The sequence below is a fragment of the Musa acuminata genome, chromosome BXJ1-6, assembly GCF_036884655.1.
Source record: "Musa acuminata AAA Group cultivar baxijiao chromosome BXJ1-6, Cavendish_Baxijiao_AAA, whole genome shotgun sequence".
Lineage (NCBI taxonomy): Eukaryota > Viridiplantae > Streptophyta > Magnoliopsida > Zingiberales > Musaceae > Musa > Musa acuminata.
This window is the reverse complement of record NC_088332.1, coordinates 33,806,307-33,824,007: the sequence shown is the minus strand read 5'-3', so window position 1 is coordinate 33,824,007 and position 17,701 is coordinate 33,806,307. Positions and strand designations below refer to the sequence as shown.

The 17,701-nt window shown below is 35.2% G+C and overlaps 1 protein-coding gene across 4 annotated transcripts; it reads right to left on the bottom strand.

The window, feature by feature from the left end:
* Nucleotides 1–5,110: 5,110 nt before the first annotated feature.
* Nucleotides 5,111–13,905, bottom strand: LOC135584881 (phospholipase A I-like). 4 transcript variants are annotated; one of them, XM_065188175.1, is made up of 18 exons: nucleotides 13,127–13,905; nucleotides 12,337–12,484; nucleotides 12,094–12,172; nucleotides 11,845–11,998; nucleotides 11,552–11,761; nucleotides 11,219–11,464; nucleotides 10,932–11,094; nucleotides 10,564–10,824; nucleotides 10,357–10,478; nucleotides 10,119–10,280; nucleotides 9,292–9,484; nucleotides 9,049–9,185; nucleotides 8,630–8,768; nucleotides 8,324–8,530; nucleotides 7,748–8,216; nucleotides 7,444–7,660; nucleotides 7,271–7,360; nucleotides 5,111–5,808 (listed from the first exon to the last, which is right to left on the bottom strand). In XM_065188175.1, the coding sequence occupies exons 1-18, from the start codon at nucleotides 13,691–13,693 to the stop codon at nucleotides 5,362–5,364; spliced, it is 4,011 nt and encodes a 1,336-aa protein (XP_065044247.1). In that variant the 5' UTR covers nucleotides 13,694–13,905; the 3' UTR covers nucleotides 5,111–5,361. The 4 variants fall into 4 exon arrangements, with proteins under 4 accessions (XP_065044247.1, XP_065044246.1, XP_065044248.1 ...); XM_065188174.1 differs by having other exon boundaries at nucleotides 7,444–8,216; XM_065188176.1 differs by lacking the exon at nucleotides 13,127–13,905 and having other exon boundaries at nucleotides 7,444–8,216; nucleotides 11,845–12,009; nucleotides 12,337–12,397.
* Nucleotides 13,906–17,701: the final 3,796 nt, after the last annotated feature.

The window sequence follows — 17,701 nt, the reverse complement described above, 5'->3', positions numbered from 1 at the left end:
GACAATAATAAAAGAAAAATCATTGACATTGAAAATATTAGTGACAAATTAAATCTCTTGATTAAAAATATACTTTTGATAAATGATTTTAACATAACTTAATAAGCATTAGCCGTAATAATAGGTATAATGTTATATTTGAATCTCATATTTATGTCATAGAAATATCAAATAAGAATAAATCTATGATAACTTTAAGAATTGATAATGTTTATACTATTAATCTTAATAATTTTTATGAAATAATTTATTTTTTTATTTTGAATGATGATGCATGGTTTTAAAATAACTTTAGTATAGGAAACTAAGACATACGAAATTAATTCCACAAATTAGAATGAAAGAACTTATAAGAAGAATGCCTAAAATTAAACTTGTTAAAGATAAAATTTGTGATGTGTGTCAACTGAAAAAATATATATATTTAGTAGTATTAAACTCAAAAATCAAGTAAGTATCTCTAGACTATTACAACTAATTCATATGGATTTATTTGGACTCATTGATATCATAAGTCTAGGAGGTAGCAAATATACTTTTATGATTGTGAATGATTATAGTAAATATATTTGGACATACTTGTTAGAACATAAAAACAATTCTTTTAAATATTTTATCAAAATTTTTAAATAAATTAAAATAAAAATGGTTTTATAATTTTTCTATTCATAGTGATTATGATGGTGAATTTAAAAATTATGATTTAATGAATTTTATGATTTGAATAGGTATGACCTCAATTTTTTCACTCTAAGAAATCTGTAATAAAATAGAGTTATTGAGAAAAAGTTATGAGATTATAATAAATGAATATAGTTTACCCAAATACTTTTTGGTCAAAGCCGTTAACATGATATGTTATGTCATGAGTAAAGTTCTTATAAGACATCATCTATCTAAAACTTCTTATGAATTGTAGAATAATTAAACACTAAAAATCATATATTTTAATTTTTTTAGTTGTGAATGTTTTATTTTAAATGAAAGGGTGCTTTTGAAATTTTTGATGTAAAATCTAATAAAGGCTTTTATTAGATTTGATACAAAATTTGATGCAAAATTTGATGAAAATTTTGATGCTTTTATTTCTTGGATATTCCTCTATCTCTCAAGCATATCAAGTTTTTAATAAAAGATCCTTAGTCATTGAAAAATTTATTTATGTTGTTTGTGATAAATTTCTTGAAACTAAAAAATAATTTTAATAATATTTTAAATTTAATAAATTAAATTTGAACAAGGATTCTACTCCCTAAAATAACTTAGATATATTTATTTCCAAAGAAACCTTGCCGAAGTATATATATGATAATTATTGGAGATATATCAAAATATATTCAAACTCATTATTTGTTAAAAAATATTCATACAAATACTACATTTTTATCTCAAATTGAATATAAATGTGTTGATAATGCTTTGATAGATTATTCGTAGGCCTCGATAATACATCAAGAGCTAAATCAATTTAAAAGAAATAAAATTTGAATGCATGTTCCTATACCTAGTGATTATCTTATAATTAACACTAAATAGATCTTTAGTAATAAATAAAATGAATAACATGTTATAGTTCAAAACAAAACTAGATTAATAGTTAAAAGTTTTAATCAAGAAGAAGGTATAGACTATAAAGAAACCTTCGCTCTTGTGGTTAGATTTGAAGTCATAAGGATACTCCTTACATATGCATATTTTAAAAAATTTAAATTATTTCAAATGGATATCAAAAGTATTTTTCTTAATAATTTTATTTTTGAAGAAGTTTATGTTGAACAATCTTCCAGATTTAAAAATAATTTTTTTCAAACTATATTTATAAATTATGTAACACTCTTTGTGGGTTGAAGTAAACCACTACAACTTGATATGAGAGACCTCTTTTCTTATTCAAAATAATTTTTTAAAAGATAAGGTCAACACCACATTATTTATTAAATATTTTAATAATATTTTTTTATTATTCAAATTTATGTTGATGATATTTTTTTTTACTAATAATTTTTTATGTAAATCATTTGCTAAGAGTATGAATCAAGAATTTAAAATGAATTTAATTGGTGAATATCAATTAAGCAACTAAATTTTTTCTAGAATTATAAATTAAGCAACTAAATGATGAAATTTTTATTAGTCAAACCAAGTTTACTCTTGATCTATTAAAACGATTTTACATGGACAATATTAATACTATCAACACACTAATGAGTATCTCTACTAAACTATACTTGGATAATGAAGGAGAATGCTTTGCCAAAAAAATGTATAGAGCCATAATAGGTAGTTTACTATATCTTACTATAGACCTGATATAATATTTAGTGTTAGGTTTTATATAAGATTTTAGTCTAATCTTGAATAATCTCACTATAAAATAGTAAAAATAATTTTTAAATACTTAAAAAGGATACCTGATCTGAGATTATGGTATCCTAAATCTAAAAATTTTAATTTGATTGTTTATGCACTATGTAAAGTTGATAGAAAAAGTATCTCTGAAACTTGTTAGTTCCTAGGTAATATACTTATTTCTTGATCATCCAAGAAGCAAAACTCTATTGCACTATCTACAATAGATGCATGTTATGTATATGTAATTTGGATGAAAAATATTTTAGAAGATTATGGACTTTACTTAAAAAATATTTCTATAAAGTGTGATAATACTAATATACTTGTCAAAAAATTCTATCCAACGTTCTCAAACCATATACATTAATATTAGACATCATTTCATTAAGGATCATATAAGCAATCATTATATATCTTTAGATTTTATTGACACAAAACATCAACTAGCAAATATTTTTACTAAACTACTACAATGAAAAATTGATTTTATTCGAAAGGAATTAGGTATGTTAAACTTGAATGAATGAATTTTGATATCATTTTATGAAAGTCTGAAAAAAAATAAATATACACAACAGTAGCATTATTAGTCTGATAGTACTACCATCAGTGTTTTTTGTCCAATGGTAATACTACTGCCAGCAACCTCTTCTGGAAACCTGATCAAATCCTACTACTAGCAACCTGATGAAATCCTTTTTAAGATTAGGGTTAGTGGTAGAATTACCCTAAACTCTTATGGAAACCCTTTCTTCTCCCTAGCCAACCTCTTCCTCTTCTAACCCTTTTGTTTCTCCCTCTAAACCTCCCCCACAACACTCTTTCACCCTCTTCCTCCTCAAGTTCTCTCCTCCTCTAAACCTCCCTCTAATCTCTCCTCAAGATTTCTCCTTCCTCTTCACTCACCTAAAGCTTAGGACTCTCATCCCTCCTCTCTCTACAAAGTTAAAAACTTAATTAATATTCTTGGTGATCAAGAAAGGGACTTAACTTGGCAAAAGACTAAACTATAAGGGTAACCTCTAAATCCTTATCTTATTCTCAATTTATAGTTTATTCTTATTTTTATTTTCAAACTATAAGAGTACCTAGAAGATCCTTAAAGGATAAAGGAATAGGAGAATAGATAAAATATATGACACCACCCTATTTGATTCTTATGAATATGTCTTAAGATTTTCAAATTTTGAATCTAAGATTGTCCACAGATAGAAGTATATAGACCTAGAAGATTTGGGTGAACAAGAAATAATCTAATAGTTTATTAACTTAAATGTCCTTTCTATTCTTAAATTAGTGAACCTATCTATCCTACACTAGTTATAATATTTTATAATAATTTATATTTAAATAAAAATGATAGGACATCTACTTATTTTCTAGGACATCATATACCTATTACAAACGACATAATTTATGATATTTTAGGCATTACTGAAAAAAGATAATGTCCCTTTTTTCGAGAACAATGAAACTTCGAGTCCTTTGGGGTCATAGGCTAGTGGCACTATTTTTGAAAACTCTAATCTATCTATTATACCAAAAAGTTGAAGATAGTATTGTGGTGCTTATTTATACTTTTATTTGGTCAGATTTGCTAAGGTGACGACCATCTGTTTGCAGCAGGATAGAAATCCATGGCTCTATAAATAATGAGTTTTTTTATATAAAATAACATGTATGGTTTATTTGGTTTTTAAGTTAAACCCTCCCAATGCATATGGACTTGGGGATCCTCCTCAAAAGATCATCCTCAACTTTGGCCCGCATAAAACAAAAACATATATTATCGATATGATCATGATGACGATGATAGCGGCGATGAGAATGATAAGCAAAAAACAACAGAAGGAAAAAAAAAAAAGAGGAGAGAAGAGAGGAGATATATGTGTGATGATGGTTGGATGGAGATTGCGGTTGGTGAGTTCTATAACGATGACGGGGATGGAGAAATAAAATTGAACTTTAATGAGATTGATAAATTGAATCGGAAGGATGGTCTTATCATATCCGGCTTTGAAGAGAGACCCAAGATTTGATTTAACTTAGATCGGTGATGCCACTGAGTTTTTTTTTAATCATTTTTTTGTATTTGTTATGGAAAAAAAAAACAACTCTCAACTACTTTTATTTTGTTTATTAGTGAAACAATTTAGCCTTGTATGCAGAAAATACATAGGGATTTTCATTAAACTATCTCTAACCCATTTAAAGGTATATATATATATATATATATATATATATATATATATATATATGTTTCTATCATAATTTCTATCACTTGCATCAGCTATTGATTAAAGTATTATTTGTTCTTTCAAGGTGTCTCGATCGCCTCCTCGCCCTTGCTCCCAATCTTCTATGAGAAGTCGTATTCCAAGATTTCTTAGTTCCTCCGATTCCCCACTCTGCTGCCCTCCCATTCTTAATTACACACCATTCTCCCTGTTCGTAGCTACTAATTTTTCATGCCGTTCATGGTTTTCTGACTGGGTAATTTAGTTAAATCATGTTGGATTACTTACTACAGACCCCTCCGATGAGGTAGCTAAAGGAACGTAAAGCATTCCTACAGAGAGAGAGCTCTACCTGGCAGGCAACCTGCTGCTGCCCCACGCAGTTTCATACCTCTTCCAGTGAGAACCTTGTACGGGAAACAACCAGGGAAATGGTAATATTATATAAAATAAAAATCTCATCACTCGAAAGCTTTCCACGCAATCAGTCGTCATAAAAAAAAAAACAAAACATGTAGAAATGAGAGAAAATTCAGCTAAATTTTAGGGGGCAGAGAGAGCTCCCTAAGCTTTTTATTAACTGAAACTGTGTAAGGTTACATATATGCTGCATGAGCATACTTACAAGTACAAATGTATCGCACTTCTTATCTTTCTCTAACATACTCTATTATGAAAAATAAAAAATAAAAAAAGGAACAAAATTCTCGCTTCTTCATCATGTAACTCATATTATTGATCCTATCATGTAATGTGATTGTTTTAGCTGTTACTAGTGTATATTTGGTAAATGGCAACTGTATCTCAACTTCGGATGGGAGCGGAGTGCATGTTGTAGAGCAACATCTACTCTTGATACCTCGTGGAACAACAAGTCATATAAAAGGCATACAAACTCAGATAGATCTTCATCGTCACCATTCCAGATGACCACAGGCTCGCCGCCTTTCTCTGCATCACTATCTTCCCAGTCACTTGCTGGACTTGCTGGTTCCAGTACGTAGTCATCCTCGGCCTCTTCATCTCCAATCTCAAACCTTCCGTTCTCAAAACCATTGTAATCGCCCAGCACATTGAACTGTATGGACTGCACGTCAGGAGGTTCGAGTGACGATGAGACAACAGCTTTGGCGCCTGAATCTAGGAAAGCCTTCACCAGGCTTGGAGCCAGCCCATACTTTCCAGTGCATATTATAATTCTATCTCTCCATGCTCCAACCTAGCAATGTGAATTCAAAGATTAAAGCAGTAAGGAATCTCAACTGAAATGAAGATACATTTACAGACAGAAATTGGACAATAATTTTACAAGAACTGGAAATAGCTTGTTGCAAAATAACAACAAATTGGAATTGAAGAAAGATTGAAGATAAGCTATCTTAAGTGTATTTCTTAAATAGAATGTGAGCCCCAAAATACCCATTTCTCCATGAGAGGACACTTGCTTACAATTCTCCGACCATCGAGCACCATCTGTATCTAATTACATGAAATTGCCAGCAATTGAAAAATAGATTTTGATACTACCATGGCCATTCTCCAATGTTCACACATTTTGTACACCTACAAATTCAAATTTCCAAGGTCTTGTGTAAAATCAAACAGAGTCACCAGTCTCAACTTTATAAATGTCAAGACAATCTTAAAAGTTGTTTTTGACATAAAAAAACATGTCGAGGTAACTTCATTGCTCATACCATGGAAATAATAATAAAAAGAAACGGTGGTTTTCACCATATGAAGATAAAGATTACAGCATACGTGTTGAACGTTGCATATGGTTTGATAAGATAAATATTAGATATTACAAAATGGTAATTTTCTGAGGAAAAGATGGAGAGATGAATTGTTTTCAGCAATGTAAAATCAAGCCAAGTGTTGACCTTGACAAGCTGGATACTGCAAAGCCGCTTGATCACAATACACTAACACCCTCCCCCTTCTCAACCACAAAATTTAAATCCAGAGCATATCGAGAGAAACATTCATTGGTAGTTTTTAAGACAAGTAAAAGGTTCAACCGAAAATCAGAACTAGTTCAAAATATAGGAGCATGTATCCCTCTGTATCTCTATGTGATGTCGAATTTTAGAACAAAAGGTCTAATAAATGCCAGAATGAAGAATTTATTATACGTCATGTTGGATGACCTCAAGGACACAGTTTCATATCCCCTGAATGTGACAGGACTAGAAAATTAACCGGTAATTGCATCAAACATATATTTATCAGAATGCTAAAGCAAGTTTCCGATTGAACTTTAAAGGTCAAACTTGGAAAGAATAATTAAGAAAATAGTAGAAAGATAACATAACTCATCAAAAGGGCACCAAGTCAATCAACAAAAGGCAAGAACGTATGATGAAGATCTGATTAAAAAAAGTATGCTGGACATGATGTCAAGTATATGCTTTAATTCTTCTCTGCTGTGCTGGTGGTTCCTGTCTGATCAGCATAAGTCAAATGCTTCTAGCTTTTTGCTCACTGATGACATTTATTAAGACAGGCACTGACTAAATCTAGAAACATAATATGCAAAATAAAAGACATAGTAGTCTGGGCACTATCCAACCACAATACCAAAAGCACCCAATATTCATTCAACATGGGATCAAGCACAATAGCTGCATGTCTTTCTTGAAGATGCAAAGAATATCAGAGCAACTCTGCCTACAACTTACCATCCAACGAACATCTTCGGATGTCAAGTGAACAGCAGGAACCGTTCTCCGAAACATAAATGCACCAATTTCTTGGTTATCTTCCATTACCTTCAATGACCACCATAATAGTAAATATACAATGAAGTTTCCTAACAGATGTAAAATCAACACCAAGTAAAGAAAATGCATACTTGTGTTTGGCGTCCTATATAACGGTGGAGGATACCTCCAACTTGAAAGCATCGCCATTTTGTAACCAGATCAGCTACAGATGAAACTTTAGCTAAGGAATAAGCTTCCTTTCTCTGTCTTCCTCGCATCAATGGAGACAGGCTCAGTTTAACACTCTGAAGAAATCTATCTGCAAGCTCGCCAGGTTCTGCAACCACAAATACATCATTCTGCCAACTGACAGAAAGTTTACAGAATGAGGACATAATAATGAAAAAGGTCAAAACTGTAGTTAAATAATATAGCAAGGAGGAAGATTTTAACCTTAATATTGAACCTGTCGAATCATTCTGAAGAGCCAAATGTATAATGCCTACTTGAGGCAAATCCTGCAATTTATCATGTAATGATCGAACATGTAAAGAAGCCTGCCTTGAGACCAATGGAGATGTTGGGGGTGATGGTTTCCCTGTTGGATGACCATCCAAGCTAAGAGGTGGAACTAGATCAATCCGATTAATTCTCTGAGGTCCACATTCAGGACTATATAGAAGTGGACTTGATGGAAAGCTTCCAGTAAATAATGGTGACGTGAAAGGTGTAGGAAATCTAGTTGCAGGCTTGGAGAATCCGGAAGTACAGTTTGTTAGGGAGAGCCTGATTCCATTACTAGCACAAAACTTCTCAAGTGTTCGGGCATGATGATCAGTATTTCCAATATCAGGACTATGTGAAGATTCTACAAGTAGAACCATCCTCCTCCATCCTAATGAAGGGCTTGTTTCATCAAGCCCTTGAGGAGCAAAAGAAGATATTTGTTATTAATGGAACTCAAAAAGGAAAAATCAGACTGAATCAGGAGTCAATCTCAGCAGTTGTTATATAACAATTGACAAGTACCTGAATTGAATGATTTTGATTTAGAAAATTGTTGACTATTCAACTTCTCAGATAGTCTTTCTTCATGTTCATTTCGTGGAACTAGCCGCTCACAGACATTCTTGAAGAGCTCACAATTTTTCTGAACGTACTCCTCTGTTGCAGCTTCCAACTTAAGCCAGATAGCAGGATCAGTCTCATCAAGCTCCATATCACATCGCTCATCAACTGTCAGCACAACAAGAAGTAGCAGCTATATCATAAGCCCACAAGGGTTTCTTAGCAAGCTAGAAAATTTCTGAACATTTTTCACAGTCAACTACTAACCTGGGTTGAATCGAAAATACTGCACTTCAGGAATCATAGGTAGCAGAGTGTCCAACGCTTCCTCCACCCGATCTACAGAGCATGCGCTCTCTATCAACACTTGTCCAGTATCCAAATAACGCCAGCCACCTTTTCGTACCTGCAGAATTAAAATCAGTTTAATTCAATAACATCAACAATCGGTTAAGCATAAATCATCCATACAGCAATTATACCAGCAATCCATCCATGTCAATATGGAAATTCATGAGTATATATACTAAATTATTTCACCAAGATTTGATTTTGCTCCTGTTGTGGGTCAGCTGATAACACTGCAGCATTGAACTACATTTCATGGTTCTATATCCAGAGTGTAATACTGGAGCCAGAGGGAACATGTCTACTCAAAAGGAAGAAGCAAAGAAAAAATAAATTACCTTTGTTGGAACTGAACCACATCCTATTGAAATTAGACAGTCAATGCGTGTATCAGGCCATAAAAGCTGTGCTTCTCTTATGGCAAATATGGTTGGATTATTTGCTACAATGGCTCCATCTTGCCAACGATTCACATCTGAATTTCAAATAATAAAATAACAGCCACATATCGAAAAAGCTCATGAATATAAGTACTAATGTGAGAATAAAAAATAAAATACCAGGGAATAAGAAATGATTACCATCTGAGAAATCATCGAGGTAATATGGAGCAGCAGATGATGCTCTTATAGCTTCCCATATCCGATGCTTGCAGCTTCCAATAGAAGCACCACGCCGACTAGTGATTTGTGCACTAGGGATAGCTGTTCCAATTGCAGTAACTGCTGGACTTTCAGCCATTCCTAATGGCGACTCTGGGGTACCAGCTGGATACTACAGAAGGAAAAAATATGTTATTTGGCAAATTGAGTATATTTCACAGTAGATAAGCATTCTCTGTGGTTTGTTTGGTAAATACTGACTACCATGCACATGTCAATCAACTTTTGGAAATCCTGATGGGACCCTTGCTTACTAGACAAACTGAGTAGCAAACATATCATACAAGATTCATTGTGTCAGCATGTCTTATTATTAAGCAATACATGAGAAGTCTTTTTAGCAAGTTAAAGACCAAGTGAATGGTTCACAGATAGATTAAATAATATAAAAGCACTAGTCATAACCAAAATGTATTTATTGGTAAACACCAACGGGTTCATGTTATAGCAATAGTCAATGAATAATGACTCCCTTTACAACTCATGGTTAGAAGATGATCCATTTGGCATTCAACTTTCACATAAGTAGGTTTGACAATTAAGCAAGATAAACTATATTGCAAGCCCAGAAGGAAAGAAAAATAACATGAAATTCTAAATGTCATCTTGAATTGAAGAAAGAGGTACTTACTCTTAACTCCTAAGTAATAAAATCCATATTTCTATGTATAAATTAATAATTACCTTCAAATAAATACAGCACCATGCATTCGCACTAGCAAATAATACACTACAAACGGACAAACCTGATAATTCCGGAATAAAAATGGTTGAGCTGGCGTCACACTAACTAGAGTAGACACTACGAAAACTTTGGGAATGCCCTTCACTGCAGATTCTATCAAAAGATCACCATCTTCATCAGCACACATCTCTTTCAACAGTCTTTCAAATTGATCTGCACTATGCTGCATGTAAAATTTGTTGTAAGCTATGCTGCAGCATAGAAAAACATTGGAAGGAAAACATTAAAGATGTCCATACTTTTGACCCATGTACAACCACTCTAAAACTTTGTGATGAACTTTTGAAGAGCTGATCAAGCTTCTCCCTCCATGTTGCAGCTTCATTATCCTTAGGAGTAGGTTCAGCAAAGACAAGTTTTCCTGAAAGTGAGCAGTGACAGAAAATTAAATGTTACACTTAATCAACATAAGGGAAATAGTGCATTCCACAGTCCAGACTATTCACCAAGCTCTTTGTATATATCTTCACATTGATCCAAGGTCATTTGTTTAATTCCAAGAGCTACCGCAAGCATACCACCCGTTGATGTACCACATATCAGGTCAAACATTTCATGAATACGCTTTCCGGTTCCTTGCTCAATTTGTTTAAGCATCTGAACTGTTGCTAGACCCTTCATACCACCACCATCCATTGACAGTATACGCAATCCTTGCTTCCCAACAGGCTTTCCTCTTATTGCTCGACGCAGGTTCTCATTTTCACCTTTAGTTAGCACAAGCAAAGAAATAGTAAAAATTTTCTCAGGTGTATACAGATCATATACTCACACTATAAGTAAACATCAGATAAACACAGCAAATATGATATACCAAGAATTGCCAAAGCACGTGCTGCAGCCTTGTTTACACGTGGCACAGGCATAACTGTGAGGCGCAATAGAAGTTCCCGCAGGCTTTCAGAATGAGATAGAGTGCGACGATTTTCTGAACAGAAAGCTAAATTGCCAACAGCCAGTATTGACAGACACTGCACCTGTTGAAAGAAAAATTATAGTAATGTAGTTCTAACATCTTGCCATACAAAAACAATACAACATCTTAAATTCAAATTTGACCCCAAAAAGAGACAAATACATCATATAACAGAAAAGACTTACCTCTGTGTTTTTATTTGCACAAAGTGATTTAAGAGACTTGAGGACATCCTTGGTCAGCATCTTTTGAGCAACGCTATCAGATGCAAATGCTAATGTGACCAGAACTTGCAATACAGAGATCAGTTCTTCTTGATCCACTGACCTCAAAAGTGATTCGATGGGTTGCATAATGTCAGACTTAATCAACTGCATTGCCAAAGAAACATCTGCTGCCAATGATGAGAGAGCAAAGCATGCTTGTTCAACCTGAAATACATCATAGGTGCTTGAACTTTTCATTCAAATTCCATGGATATGCTATATATTTGTATACATATCTTAGAAACCACATACCACATGACGGTCATCACTGCTTATCATACTTATCAGCTGTCGTATAGCATTCTCTTCTTTACTAATAGCCACACGATTGCTATGATCTTGCATGATTTTGGCTAATGCAGATGCCAACAGTGGATGATGACATGAAGAGAACCGGAAAATAAGAGAGAAAAAGGCACTGAGCTTGTGCCTTGATGCAATAAAATAGGAGCTGTTTTCTGTCTGTAATCACTGACGAGGATTATAACCATGAACAAATAAATAGGAGTGGCAGAAGATTAGTGAAAATTGTAAAACTCTGTTACCTCTATGTGCACATTCACTGATTTCAGATTTTCAGTGGCCTCAATTCTAATATTAGCAAGTGACAAATGTCGAAGATTGTGCAATGGTAAAATTTCTGGAAGAAACTCGAGAGGATTACCGAACAGTCTTAGAACACGAAGTTCAGCCATAGCCCTGCCATAGAGCTGAAGAGAAATGTTAAGACTAATAGTATATTGAGTGGCATAAAACAACATAAAAGGCATTAAAAGAAATGCCAATTAAATGACCTGAAATCCAGAAGTGGTCTGACAAGTTTATTATGTTCCAATGACAGTTCAACCAGCATAACACATTGCCGCAACTCAACTGTTCAAAAAAAAAAAAAGTTGATCCATCTTAATTAGCAAGCCATGTGAGAAAAGTTTCAGAAGGTCTTACACAATAGAGTATAAAGTAGTTAACAACTTAAGCAAACTGCCTAGGTAAAATCTTTAACATTTGATGTATACCATGTTAGCATTCAGGCTTACCAGGAACAGAACTAAGCATATTGTTGTCGACTCTTAGAACCTTCATGCTTCTCAATTCACCAAGCTCTGGTGGCAAAAGTAATAACTTATTGTTGTCAAGATATAGCTTCTCCAGAAGTGGTAGCTTTGTTAGTTCCACTGGAAAAACCTGTTAAAATTTAGACAGTTTGTATCAATGGAAGTATGTTCAAAAGCCACACAAGGATTTTAGTATAAAGCTAAAAGGTTTATTGCAATAGTTTGTGTGATGACAAAAGCACACAGTGACCTGACATAAATCGTGTTAAATTGCAACTTCTAGCTGTTGGACTGGAAATATATACTTGCAGAATAAGTTTAGTTTTAATGTGGTAGACAAAGACAAATTTGTTGCTCCAGTGTAGAAGGCAACTGCACAAGCAGTAACAGTGGCCCCATAAGCATGTCATCAACTCAGTTTCCCAAATGCACAACTTATGGTAGACTACTGCAGAGACCAAACAAATGTTAAGATGAAGGTTTTCCAGGAGTGTCAACTCAAACACGGAGTAAGTTTCAATTATAATGCCACGGGATCAAGGACAGATGGTCATATGTTAAAAGTTTTTTAACAATTCTTGAAATATTGTATGGGAGAACTCTCAAGTTTGAAACTGTGAAGCACAATGATGATCATCACGATCGTGTTCGAATTTACACACAGATAGCAAGGCATCAAGATCTAATGACAAAGACAAAGATCTACCGAAACAAAGTAAGTCGATCCCAGAAAAGATCAAGATTTTTAAGCATGGGACAGCATAGTACTCACAGACAAGCCACAGCCGCACAGGCTCAACACCGTCACACTCTTCCAGTGATCGGCCAACCCCTGGACGCCATTCGCCGGCCCGGACGGTGCTAAATTGGACCGGATCAACCGCGTCAAGACCCCGAGCCCGTCGGTCTGCTGTCCGGACCCAGCCGCCTTGGACATCCGCACCGATCTCAACGGCTCCCGCCGCTTGAGTACCTTCATCTCCACCTCGACGCAGCCGCGCTCCTCGTCCCCACGCAGATCCAGCACCACGGCGTCCTGCGGCGGGGGAAGCGCGACCATAAGCTGGGACTGGAGGCGGAGAGCGATCTGCTCCTCGTCGTCGCCAGCGGTCCAGTCAAGGTCAATCCGGAGCCCCAGCTCCCCGGAGGAAGGGCGCCGGGGCGATGGCGGCTGAGGTGGCGGCGGCGGCGGCGGCGGGGGTGGAAGGGGAGGAGGGGGAGGAGAGGAGGAGGAGGAGGGGAAGTCGTCGTCGTCGGCATTGGCACCGGGCTCGCCGTAGTCAAGGGAGAGGTGGAAGATCTCGGAGGGGCGCTTCCACCCCAACCCCCAGGACTGCATGACCTCCCGCGATGGAATTCTTGGAGGGTTTCGAGGGGATTTGGGGTTAGGGTTTGTGGTAGGAGATGGTAGACGGGGAAGAAGCAGCAGCCTGGAGATGGAAAAGAGGACGACAGATCGGCGAAGGGAGGCGGCTTTACGTTTTCTTTCTTCCTTCCGGTTTCTTGGTGCGTGTTGTTGTTGGCGTTGCTGTGTCCTCCACGGGACACGCAGTAGTTATGTCAGAATTGTAGACGCTTAGATACGTATATTAGAGAAAATAAGAAGACGGGAAGGTCGTGTGGGCTGCGCCACGATGGGGCGGCGATAGGCCCAGCACGGACCCGAATCAGATCGCGAGTCTAGGCGCGACACGACCTTGGAGTAGTCGAACTGGGCTGTGGTGTGGCCCAGTTCGTGGCGGATCTGGATGGCCTAAAGCGACTTGGGCCACAACACAACATGTTGACATCCTCACAGCCTCTAAAACATTGAGATTTGACAAAGGTTGGGATGCAGGTGGAGGTCTCATCCATTGAAGGCTGCTAATGGTTTGAACCACCAGCAGCAAGAACAGAGAACGATTCTTATGACAAAGCATGGAATGAATGGCAAATAACTCATATGTTTTATTACGTATTGGCAGTCATCAGCTCTGATGGAAATAACTTGTAGTTTCTGAAGTCCTCTTTGATCAGCTGGATTATCGACCAATTCATGTTTATCTGATGTGTATCACATAATCCTCTGTCTGCTTCAGATGCCAGTTTGTCAGATCATAATATCATCATGAACTATGTTATTGAACTCTGCTCTTTTTCTTTTTTTTTTTCTTTTTTTCATACTCTGTTTATAAAGTTATCCACAAGTTTCTCTTTCTTTCCTTTATACTAACGAAGTAAAATTTATTGTTGATCATAAATAGCGCTGAGATGTTGGATGTGCCACAGAGCCACCTCAAGATAGAAATCTTATGCAACTTATAATGATCTGCAGTTTAGCTTCCTTATTAAGTTGATTAGGGGAAATGTTATTATCAAAGAGTGAAGACACTGTAGTAGAAACGACAGGCTGCTGCAGTAGAGACGTAGCAACTACCAAAAGAGAGCACGAGTTCTTAAAAGATTAGACTGCTGATGACTCTTTGCTCAATGCATGAATTACATTAAAAGTTTGCGATGGATGCCAGTGGTATCCAAATCAGTCCGACGAAGTTTGAGGTTTGACCTGTATAAAGGCGGAGGTCGGGTCAAGTTTCTAACACCATCCTTTGACTGACGCTAAAGTTAGTAGCCAGTAAAGTTGGAGTAATTTGATTGAGTAGTCACTGATCTCAATTAATGTGGCCTGATTGAAATTGATTTGGAAAGAAATATTTTAGTCTTCCAATACCAAACATAATTCACTTGGGTGGTTTCCAAATTACATGCAGTAATCCTCTCTACATGCCATATCCCCTCTAACATGCACAGTTGATACAGGTGGGATGGGAATCATCCTTTCAAATCCTTCTTTCAGATTCTTAACACAGTCTTATTGTTGTATGGTGCAGTTTGGTAAAGGTGAGTGAGATTGATTTTGGCTTAACCTTCCTGCTTAGGCAGACCACCAAAGAAGTTAAGATTTGTATCAGAGCCAGACGGTCAAGCGGTTCTTTTGCCTGTTCATTGATCCTAAAGGTCCCCGGCGATTTAATACAATGGGTTCAGATTATAATGTCTTTGCTCATCTATATTGTTGAAGTGACAAAAGTTTCTGCATGAGTTATCACTTGCATTTCAAAGATGCCATGTACGAGTTCTTTAAGGGCTGTCTTAGATGACCATGCGAGGGTTATGATGATTCCTGCTTTGTTAAAGTGAATGGGAATGGCATCTTCTAATCTTTTAACCTCCTTTAACAATGGAACCCTTTGCTAAAGAATTCCTTCACTTGGTGGTGATGATGACTCTTGTAAGAAGGAACAAGTTGCACAGATCATTGCTCCCCTTAATATATAAAACATTGCTTGCAAGCAGAAATAAGGATCTGCTTGATGAGAGGCATGAGTGCAGTGATATTGTGAAGTTCTCTTTCTTTGTCACTCGAGTGAGATCACTAAATGCACAAGTCCCGAATCCACATCTTCTAGGTTTGATGTTTGAACCACCTAAATTTCTAGCCAATTCTGGATGCAATCTGTTGACTTGTTTTTTGTCTTTGGATAATGATGTTCTACCAAAGCCCAATATTGTTTTTTTTTTTTGTCTTTTTACTCAATGAAATACTTGCCACAAAGTTATCAGAGCTAGCAGTTTCAAATTCAGAAAATGATTCCAAATCTAAGTCAATTTAGATGTTTTCTAATGCCTCTAACAAGATCTTCAGGGATTTAGGTTTTTAGCTGCTTGCAAACATTTTCAAAGATTCCTGTATTATTATTTGGATGGGTCCAAATGGGAGTCCAAAGGTCTACTAGTCTACCATGAAAAAGAATATTCCATAATGAATTCACAGATTATTATTTTATCTGTAGAGGCAATAGAATCAGATACCTTGTGCTTCAGATTTCCTGTAAATCTAATCAAGCATGCAGACAGATGTCAGCACCGACCTAGTCAAGTAAACAATACAAGTTGTTCCCTGCAAAACACAGATATATAGATTATTTGAAGAAGCAATCTTATACTAAGTTTGCTGTCCTGCAAGAGTTACTTGAAGCTTCTGTTTCTTCCTTCTGAATGAATGACTAGGCACCATAGCAATTAGATAGTTTTATGATTTGAAATGTTTACTGATCACATTTAGAAAGTGTTATGAATTAAATCTCTGGCCACAGATCAAGATGCCACAACAAAAGCTTTTGGGGTTACTTTAGTTCCATAGTAGAGTGCCTTCTTTGGCTTTCCTTGAGAGAGGCCTCCCAACTTTTCATCAGCATGATCTTTGCTGTTTCTTCCACCAACCTAACACATCATTGAGGCTTTCATTTCTCTTTAGACTGGATGGAGTGAGTTGAAGTATTCATCCTTTGTCTTGAACATGGAATATGAAGGGAGCGACCATGTAAACCACCAAACCTCTGATGTGCCCAATTCTGCTTGGTCAGGGTAGCAGAGAGATATTACTGCTCCAATCGATGATTCGCATTGATCAATCATCACAGGACCACAATTTTTGTTCATTCCTCTAATATAATTTCCTTGGAAATAAGCATGATTCATCATCTTATATTTTCTTTAGCAAATGTTAACGTATACTGGATTTGGTTGACTTGCATGCTCAACCTAATCTTCATGATAAGTATTTAGAATATATGTCAATACAAAAACAACGACAATAACATTGTAAGTAAATCCTAATTATTTGAGGTTAGCTACTTGATCTTTTATCATCATTCAAATAAATAAAAAATTATATGTTTAATTACATTCAGAATATTTATATCTTTATTTATAATTTCTATTAAAGTATTTTTAGATCTTTCTTTTATCTTTTCTCACATCATTAATATTAATTATTTTACTTTTTCAAACTATATATCTGGAGGAGAGTCTCCTCTGCTTATATAATCTTAAATGATTTTTTCCTTTTTTATTCTCAATCAATACCCAATTGTTTATAAATAAAGATTTTTTTTTTCATCTTTCCTCATACATTTATCTTAATATTCTTATCTTAGTAATATAAACTTTTTATATTTTTTTTTTAACTATCCAATACTCAAATCCATAAAGTATTGCTAGTCTTACAACTATCTTATAGAATTTTTTTTTTTAATCTCAAAGGTATCCAATGATCACATAAGACTCTTAACACCTCTCACCATTTTAGCAATCCTATTTTTTGTTTTATGAAAAATATCTTTATTGATCTCTTCATCTTATTGAATAATTAATCCAAGATACTTAAAGCTTTTACTTCAAAAAAGTTTATATATCTAATTTAACTATATTTTCTTATCTAGTTCTAAAATCACTAAAATTATATTTTATATATTAGGTTTTAGTCTTAGTTAATCTAAAACTTTTAGTTTCTAAGGCTCACCTC